Source organism: Humulus lupulus, chromosome 6 (genome assembly GCF_963169125.1).
Source record: "Humulus lupulus chromosome 6, drHumLupu1.1, whole genome shotgun sequence".
NCBI classification, from domain to species: domain Eukaryota; kingdom Viridiplantae; phylum Streptophyta; class Magnoliopsida; order Rosales; family Cannabaceae; genus Humulus; species Humulus lupulus.
The window spans coordinates 173836635-173846222 of record NC_084798.1 but is presented as its reverse complement, the minus strand read 5'-3'; the positions used below and the strand labels follow the sequence as shown (position 1 = coordinate 173846222).

The window sequence follows — 9588 nt, the reverse complement described above, 5'->3', positions numbered from 1 at the left end:
ATTTTTACTAAAAGTCATAATTTTTAAAAATTACCATAAATATTTCCAAGAACTATTATCAAGCCCAATAGCCCATTTTGCTCGAGTTCATTGACTTCCAATGGCTCAGCTTTTCAGCTAACCAAAAAAGAAAGCCAAAAAAAATGACTGGATCAGATAGCACAATCCACCAACCTTATCCTTAATTATTCTAAATTGTCCTTGCCTCTAATTTTTCCCACCAAATAAACCAGGAAAACAGCTTTAAAGAAAATAAAAATTAAAACTTTGGATTAGAAATGGCAACAACAGCCTTTCTTTCAACTGCAATCACCTTCACCCCTTCACGTTTATCCTCTTTATCTTCAACTTCTTCTTCTTCTACTACCAGTTTTCTTTTGAGAACACAATCATTAGCTTATCCTCGCAATGATAATGCCAAGAGACTTTTGATTCTTTCCAAGGCAGCCAGCGAATCACCCCCACAACCCTCTTTAGTTCTGTCAAAGAGAAGCCTCTCAATCAGCTTAGTAACCAGCTTTTTCTTCGTTTTGGCTGGTAATAATGGTGTCTCCAATTCTAATGCTGCCATTCTAGAGGCTGATGATGATGAAGAGCTTTTGGAAAGAGTAAAAAAGGATAGAAAGAAGAGGATTGAGAGACAGGGAGTTATCAGCACATCCAACAAAGAAAAAGGTTTGGTCCAATCTCAGTTTCAATCAAAATGCAAAATTTGATTATACTCATTTAGCCATATGTTCAAACTATTTAGTTATTTGAGTTTCTTTTATGTTTAATTGAAAACCCACAAATAGATTCGATACCCAGAGAACAAACTGTACTTGTTTATCCCTTATGATTATTAAAATTAGCTATACTTTAGATTAGTGTTTAATGGTCAAGTAGTTTGTTTACTATATTCTCAAAGCATAAACCAGGTCACTAAAATCTATTTAGCTCGCTTTCATTTCCCTTATAAATCAGATTAATACAATGCATTTAGATCCTCTCAGAATCACACTGCCCTATTCTTTGTTAGAGAAGAGAATCCAAAGGGAAAGTATGTGGATCATCATACTATTTGCACGAGTTACTCTACTTATCAACAAAGGTTTTGAGAGAGAACCTCATGCTTCTTACCATCCACCACTTTTCACATTCTAACATGGTATCAGAGCCAAATAAAACTCTAACGAGTATGTCCAATCCAAATCCAAAAAAAGAGAGCCAAAAGATTCTTTTGTGATTCGGGAATAGTGAGCCAAAAAGAGCAAAAAGATAGCCGTCCAAAATTGGTGTGCAAAAAAATAGCCACTATCTTGAGGGGATGTTAGAGAATAGAATCTCACATGGAAAGAGTATGTGGGATCATTATACCATTTATAAGAGCATGAGTTAGTCTACTCATTACCAATTGGTTTTGAGAAGGAACCGCATACTTCTTACCATGCACCACTTTTCACATTCTAATATTATTCCACAAAGTCAAGCTTAAATGGTCTTACTTGTATGAGACTTACCGCAAATATGAATGATTTGGAACAGGATATTTACAGGATGTTGTGTACAAGCTGAGCGAAGTAGGCCAAGCCATTGACAACAATGATCTCTCTGCAGCAAGTTCAGTTCTTGGTGGCAGTACTAATTCAGATTGGGTTAAGAATGCCAATATAGCTTTCACTAAGGTCACAGTGGCTTATCACTAGCAAACAATTCATGTTTTTGTGGATTAAATGTTATAGCTTTTCTGAATGTTCTTGTGTACCTATTCAACAGCTGAGCTCTAGTCCTGAGGAGAAGACTGAAGTGGATACTTTCAATTCATCATTATCATCATTGATTTCATCGGGTGAGTTATCCAACATTAAATGGACTACTAAATTTCAAAGTTGTCTCATGCTTATTGAAGATCCTTATAATGCTTATAAGGGTTCTATTGATTATGCAGTGACTCAAAATGATGTTAAATCCTCTAAAATTGCATTTGTGGACTCTGCCAGTGCATTTGAGAAATGGACAAATTTAACTGGGCTTGTCGCGCAGCTCAAAGGACTCTAAACTTTGAAGAACAAAGGATTCCAGTTTTTCATTCCGTTATATATTTGTTTTGAGAGTATAATTGTTACATTTTAAGTAATTCTGGCTTCTTTTATATTGACTAGCCATGGTAGCTTGAGGTCAAAAGTCTCATTCGGCTTATATATATATATATATATATATTTATATATTTGCTAAATAATGCAAAGTTTTGATGTTATTATTCTTTATGTTCTGTATAAACCATCTGTAAATTTATAAATGCTTTTGGTTTTTGTGTGTGCTCAGCAACCACAGTGCACATATGCAATTATGGGTATCTGTTATAAGATTTTAAAGAGAAGAAAATGACAGCTTACATGACAATATACCAGTTGAATAAGATAAAAAACTCTCACAATGTGTTCTACTCCATCATTTAAAATACTTTTCCAAAACACATATTTTTCTATTTTACATCTAAGTTTTACATTATACCATACATCAGTTTTTCTATATATTTCTCTATATTATTTAAATATTATAGCTTTAAACATATTTTATTAATTAAAGTAAAATAAAATAATTAAAAAATAATAATAAATATATATACATAGTAAATGGAGAGAGAAAGCTTATAAAGAAAAATAATAATATTAAAATATTATATAAATGATATGTAAATGTAGATATGGATAAATTAGAGTTTGTGCATAGCTATTATAAATATATGTATAAAAGAGCAGATGGAAGATATTTTTGTAAGTTTTAACTAAATATTATAGAGAAAGTGTTACAAAATACACTACCAAAACATATTTTTTTTATAAATTTTTACATTATACCATACATCAACTTCTCTATTTTTTTTCTACATCATTTAAATATTATATTTTTAAAACATATTTTATTCATTTGAAGAAATAAAATAATTAAATATAATAATATCTCACTCATATATATAAAAGTTTATAAAAAAATAATAAAATATTTATAACTTGATAAATAGTATTTCACTACGTATAGAGAAATACTATTTATTTAGGTAAATAAATATAACTTTACATCACCTATTAGAAGACTATTTAACAATTTTTTCTCTATATTATAAAGAATTAGACATTTTACCCGTTCCATTAAAAGTGCTCTTAGCAGGAAAAAATTGATAATGTTTAGAGCACCTTTTGTGCTTTATTCTGGCTCAGAGCTATACCACACTTTATAAGTCTCACTGCCAAATCTATCTTCTACTTCACTTTTCTCTGAAGAATATATACAAAAGCATTTCATAAGAAGTTCCCAACAGTGTGACCAGTGTCACTATAATACAAATGCACCAACCTGTAGTTCTAGCCAAATATTATGGCTTTGATTTCTCTATATTGCTTTGCCAGGAACCTATGGTATCAATAGATGATTCAATTGTAAAGGTCAAATACCTGAGCGAAGGGGATAAAACTTGGTGCCAAAGTAAAATGAATTCTTATTATTACTACCTTAATACAGGACCGCGTCTGAATATTACATGACATTATTTTATACTAAAACGTTACAAACTTACAAAGTCAACATGCAAGCTACTTGTCTCACCAGTAAAACAAAAGATGGTTATAAACCTAACTAAATATGATTATATATATATATATATATGTCTCAATGAACAATCAGAGCTTAACACCAAGAGTACAGACCAGGAATTTAAATGGGTCAGAATGAACGAAGAGAAGCTAGCATCTAGCTAATCTACATTGACTCAGAGCTTCTCTTTGACATCCGCATTGCTATTGGTTCCATTTATAGTCACTTCACCAACCTTCTTGCTGACTTCAACAGTATCTGAACCAGTATGTTCCTCATTCCCTCTTGCTGCTTCTTTCCATTCTTTGTCTCCTTCGGTTTCAATTGCACTTCTGTTGTGTTTCTCTTTCGCATTTTCCTCTATTTCAAGCATTTTCTCATCAGCACTTGTTTTAGCTGCTTCAACCTGCACCACTGGCTCAACATTTTTCTCCTCAAGTGTTGGTTGCTCATGCAAAGTATCATTTTGAGATATGACAGAACCTGAAACATCCTTCACAATAGATGTTTCTTTTGAAATCTCCTGTTCTGCTTCAGTAGTTTTCTCAGCATCATTAGGTATATGAGATTCCTTTTCACTCTTAGCTTCTCCAGCAGCAGCTGCTTCTGTTGTGGTATCTGCATCTTGTGCCTTATTCTCGTCTTGATTTTCCTTCAGAACATCCTTCTTGGTTCCAGCATCATCCTTTTCAGTTTTTTGCTCCCCTTGTGTTTCATCACCTTTCATCTCCAAAGTTCCTTCAGGGGCAGCTTCTTTTTCTTTGTCATCCTGCTTTGAAGTTGATGTTTTCTTGCTTCGTTTCTTCGGGGGCTCACTTTCTCTTTGGGGAGGAGTTACCTTGACCTTCTCACTAATTCTCGCAGATCTCCTCGGGGTCTCACCAGTGCCCCAATCAAACTCAGATGCTGCTGGACCACCAGGGTGTGCTTTCAGGTACTGTTCCAACTGTTTCTTATTACTGATCTCTTCTCCTGTTGGAGCTGTGAATACAATCTCATTTTTCTTAGGGGTTCCACCTTGCTTTGGCAAAAACTGTCAAAATGAACACAGACCGTGACACCACGCATCAAATTATTGTAATTTACAGTCAGAAAAACAGAATATGAACATACGAAATCAACATTATAGAAATTTATGTTCTAGAATGGCTTCTCATTTGGAAAAGTAAAACTAGTGTTATCTAAAACTTACATTTGGCATGACACACACCCATCTTGTAAAAGATCAATTTTACCCTTATTATATTATAATGACTATGATTTACGTTCTTTGTTTCTTTTTTTCTTCTCTCTGGAATAAACATGAATTACTCTGACATTGATTACTTTGAAAATCATGCACAATAGTCATCCATTACCAAGTCTTCGGACATCAATTGGACAAATCGTGACTAGTGTCTAAACGTATAATATTTTCCTCTAATTCATTCAGAATCATGATAAAATAAACGTAATTTTGGCCTGCAAAAAATTATAAGTGAAACTAATCTTGTCAACTTGGTGCAGGGTAAAAATCTTTTGCAGGCTAACAAAATCCAAGAATAAAAGAAGAGATTATTATCTTGCATATGATGGGAATTACACTCATTACAGTGCAAAACTGTTCCGTTAATAACTTCAGGTAAGTATAACAAGACAGCTTAGAATGACATAAATGGTGCAAATGCCTCAATGCAATTAAATCTAATTCCATACATATAGAAAACCCACTAAGAATAAAGGAATGCACCAGTTTCATGAACATAAATTTTCAAATGCAAAAGCTAGAAGCAAAGCCCCTTAACCACTTGAAACTTCTTGAATCCCAAGCTAAGAATAAATAAATATGAACAATGCAAAAAATTGAGCAATTCACGGGACCCTAACATACCAGACACTTGAACATGAAATTACATTATGGAAAGTAAAATACAATGTTTCAATCCCTGAAATTTCAAAAGAAAAGTACCCAATATGTGTAATTACTGATAATTAAGCACAATTTATGGAACACCCAGAAACCCTAGCTCGAAAACCGCACAGAACATCAAATTCCACCACAGAAGCTTACCAGTTTTGAAAAAGGAAACAAACCCAAATGAAATTTCCACAGAAAACAATAAATTGAGACTAAAACAGCTCCAAAAGTTCAACTTTTAGAAATCCCCTCGAAAAAATTTGTGTTTGCGAAGGGGTTTTTCGCATGTTAATTTTTTTTTTTAATTAGTAAAAGCTCATGAATGGAAACGAAAAAACAACACAAATTGAGATATGGAGACAGAAAAAGACCTTCTTTTTCCAACCAGAAGGAGCAGGCAGCTCCATGGAGACAACTTCCTCATTTGAACCACCCTCTTTCTCCACTGAGCTAGCCATTTTCAAATTCCACCTATATCGCAAATTGAAGAAAAATAATACTGAAATTTAAAACAAAAAGATATTTATAAACTTACTTTTCAGTGAAAAATAAAAAGAAAAGAACTTCAACTTCTTACTCTCAGGCAACCAAAGTAGGAAGAAGAAACGTTGTTTGGAGAATCAGAGCATATGCCGTGGTTTGGTGCTTCTATTTCTCTCTCTATACTCTGTTCCTCTCTCTAACTTGTGTTTTGAGTTGTGGAGCTACGTAAGGCCATAAGGCATCTGGAAAAAGTGACGGTGCAGTAGTGAAACGACACATGTCCACCTCTAAACTGATCGACGGCTCTGATTGTGTTTTCCGCTATCAAACACAATTAAGCAAATCACAAACGGTTGGTTTTCCACTTCCAACGGTTAACTTTTTTATTTTGGGTCCGACCTTCTTAATTTAATATTTTTTTGGCTAAATAAATAACTCGATTATTTTTAACTTTGTACGCATATCCCTACAACAATTTATTATTTCCATCTAAAAAAAAAAAAATTTATTAAAAATATAATGGGAGATTTTAATACAGGGGTGTTGCAAAAATTGAAACCCACAATAGGTAATTGTTACACGTAATAAAGTGATTAACTTCCCACGAGGATTGAATTATCAACTACCAAAAATGAACTTCCTAATTCTACTTGATTAATGAAAACTTGAATTTTAAGAAACAAAAGAATGAAAATATTGACTGTCTTTTTCGTTATCAACTTAATCTAAGAACATGATAGAAAATAGAAAAAAATAACCTAGAAATTTTACGTGGTTCAGGTTATAAAATAGCTTTAGTCCACGAGTCTTTGATATTAGTGAGTTTAAAGCATGTTTGAGCAAGTTTCAATAGAGTCTCAGGCAACGTATATATTGCTCTGAGTTTACAATGTTTAACTAACCAAAATTCTAAACCATTTACAATGAGATATCTCAACCCTATTTATAGGGGCCTAAGTCATTAATGTCCTTAATAAACAATTGATAGTTGACATTTCCCATTATTTGGGGAGTAAAATACTAATTAATTATATGGGGATTGAAATGTCCCAAATTCGTTAATAAGGCTTAATGCCTTGATTATTGTGCCAGGAGAGCATAATTAGATTTTTATGTGTTAATTCTGATTATAGACGTGCGATTAGGAGAATTATATGAGTTATATCATGTGTATGGCTGCTTATGCATGTTTAAGTGTATTAAATGTGCTTATAGACCCGATTATGTTAAAAATGGCATTTTCGTAATTTTTGACATGTTGAGGTATATTTGTATTATACATGATTTATGAGTGAGACCACATTATTATGTGGATATAATTGAGATGTGTGGCTCGAGGCGATCCTAGTGAGCAATTTGGCGGAAAAGTCACATTAGGGATTAATACTCGGCTCGGGGTGAGCCTAGGGGTATTTTAGTAACTTAGTACGTTACCGGGGTTTACCTAGGATTGAGAATTTATTTGGTGATTATTTGGGTGTGTCGAGATTCTAGGTATAATTTGAGGTTTGGTAAGAATTGGTATCAAATGACTAAAATGCCCTTGGGGCTTTGAGGAGAGGCTTAGTAGATATGGGTATTTTAGTCTTTTACATGGGCATGGTGTAAGACTTAGGCACTAGAATTTTGTAGAAGAAAAACATAACAAAAAAAATTGACTCAATCTCTCTCTCGTTTTCTCTCTCTCACTGTCATTGTTGGGGCCTTGGAAAGTTGAAGGGAAAAACATTGATTCTTTAAGTTTTGGGGCAAGGCTTGGTGGGGAATTGAAGCTCAGTTGGGGCTAGGAGCTTCTAAGCTTAAGGGAGCAACTAGGAACGATTTTAACAGAGGTTATATCGTTAGGCTTAGGGGTAAGGATCGTGCTCAGAGTCGCCATACGCTATCTGCTCGGGACTTAAGTAAGAAAACCGGTATATGCACATAGATTTATTGGTTGGTATGCCTATTAGCTTTGAATCGATATGCTTATTAGCTTTGAATTGGTATGCTTATTAGCCTTGAATTACCTGTGAATGTATGATAAGACTGATGCTTGGCCATCGCATTGAGTGTGAGGCCAATCTGCAAAGCATGCAGAATGCTTGTTGTGAAAGGAAAGTTCATTTGGGGTTGCGGCCTATACTTGCCCGACATGAACCGTGAGCTGAGTGCTCGCGTACGCAATTTTCTCAGTTGAGCCGATCGGTCGGGTTATTTTTTCTGGGCTCTAAATTGATTATATGACTAAGATGAGTATTCTTTGGTAAACTATAGAATGTGTTTACGAGTTATATGATTGGAATGATTGCATCTGTTATTTGTGAAACATGTGATTACTGCTTTGAATATTTGTATTAATGTTATACTATGTGCGGTTTTTGTAACGCCCTGGTTAGCCAAGACCGTTACACTGTGTAATTCAAATAGTGCTTAACTCTCTAAACGAGTCACTAGGCCATAAATGTGCATTTAAATGTGATTAATGGTCCAGGGTTAATAATTTCGGTCAAAAGGAATTAATATTTCATTAAAACGTTAAACTGTACATGAGATCTTATAATAAATGTTTATAGTTCCAAAATAGTCATTACAACTCAAAAGTTACAATATGTCGACCTAAGTGGCAAAAATAGGGTTTAACCCTAGTTCCTCTGAGAAACCTTGGTCGTGGTGGTCAAGCGACCGCATATGTACACATTGCAATCTAAGCTCTCCAACTCATGGCTAGTCCAGCTTTTCATTCCCTTTAACCGCACCACGTAGCACCCGTGAGCCAAGGCCCATCAAGAAAACTTAAACATGCTCATAAGCAGTGAATAACACATTTTCATATCATAATAAACATGCCCAGCAGTAATAGCCCTATTCATGCACATATACCATTCATATAATTGACTGTAGCATCATATGGGACCAAATGCCCTAATAATTGATTAACTGAATCGTTTCGGGGCCCGTTGCCCAAGTACATCACTAATAAATCATACCGGGGCTCAGCGCCCTAGGATCTGGGACTAATAAGTCACCCTGGGGCCCATTTCCCTATCTCTGTATAACCAGCCTTGGAGCTGGCTCAGTGTACTTGACGCTTTAGTTTTCTACGACCATTGGGTCAGACAAGCGTATAAGGTGCTCCTGATTAGGTCTAATCATATCGACCAGCGCTCAGTGCGCTATTGCCGCCCTTGACTCATAATTCAATGCTTTACGACCAGCACTCATCCCTATTGATGTCCTTGACTGATAAGTCAATGTTTTACGACCAGCGCTTAGTGCTATTTCCATCATTGACTAATAAGTCAATGTTTTTCTTAAGTATATAATGCTAACGGGCATTCATCATATAACAAACATCCATATACAAAGCATTCAACCTGCTTTAATCAATCATTCACAGTGTTGACGTGGTTCTTCGCCAACAGGTAATTAAGAAAATAAGAGGAAGGGATTAGTGCTTAACTGTGAACCGAAATAGATGAATGATCTTTGTAAATGGACTGGTGACATAATTACGTTTTTTAGGTGGTTCAAAGGTTAAAATCATTCTACTCCACCAGCCAATATTATTGCTATATGCTTGGTCTTCTTTTACAGGGTATATCCTTACACAATAGAATCCAACCCTTTGCAACTCCCAGTGTCTCCATATTTAT

General features: G+C 34.6%; 2 protein-coding genes across 3 annotated transcripts; one reads left to right on the top strand and one right to left on the bottom strand.

Moving 5' to 3' along the window:
- The first annotated feature begins 222 nt into the window (after positions 1-222).
- On the top strand, positions 223-2291 carry LOC133782736 (thylakoid lumenal 16.5 kDa protein, chloroplastic). Its single transcript, XM_062222106.1, has 4 exons — positions 223-675; positions 1525-1664; positions 1756-1828; positions 1928-2291. Exons 1-4 carry the CDS (start codon positions 279-281, stop codon positions 2035-2037), a joined length of 720 nt encoding a protein of 239 aa, XP_062078090.1. The 5' UTR covers positions 223-278; the 3' UTR covers positions 2038-2291.
- Positions 2292-3454: 1163 nt separating this feature from the next.
- On the bottom strand, positions 3455-6301 carry LOC133782735 (methyl-CpG-binding domain-containing protein 11-like). Of its 2 annotated transcripts, none has more exons than XM_062222104.1 (3): positions 6048-6301; positions 5842-5941; positions 3455-4606 (listed from the first exon to the last, which is right to left on the bottom strand). In XM_062222104.1, exons 2-3 carry the CDS (start codon positions 5926-5928, stop codon positions 3749-3751), a joined length of 945 nt encoding a protein of 314 aa, XP_062078088.1. In that variant the 5' UTR covers positions 5929-5941; positions 6048-6301; the 3' UTR covers positions 3455-3748. The 2 variants fall into 2 exon arrangements, with proteins under 2 accessions (XP_062078088.1, XP_062078089.1); XM_062222105.1 differs by having other exon boundaries at positions 5842-5969; positions 6048-6163.
- Between the last annotated feature and the right edge of the window lie 3287 nt (positions 6302-9588).

Coding starts and splice junctions, on each gene's coding strand:
- LOC133782735 (XM_062222104.1), bottom strand. CDS start 5,928: ATGGCTAGCTCAGTGGAGAAAGAGGGTGGTTCAAATGAGGAAGTTGTC. Junction 4,607..5,841: donor CTTCTGGTTGGAAAAAGAAG/GTCTTTTTCTGT, acceptor TCATTTTGACAG/TTTTTGCCAAAGCAAGGTGG.
- LOC133782736 (XM_062222106.1), top strand. CDS start 279: ATGGCAACAACAGCCTTTCTTTCAACTGCAATCACCTTCACCCCTTCA. Junction 1,665..1,755: donor CCAATATAGCTTTCACTAAG/GTCACAGTGGCT, acceptor CCTATTCAACAG/CTGAGCTCTAGTCCTGAGGA. Junction 1,829..1,927: donor ATCATCATTGATTTCATCGG/GTGAGTTATCCA, acceptor TTGATTATGCAG/TGACTCAAAATGATGTTAAA.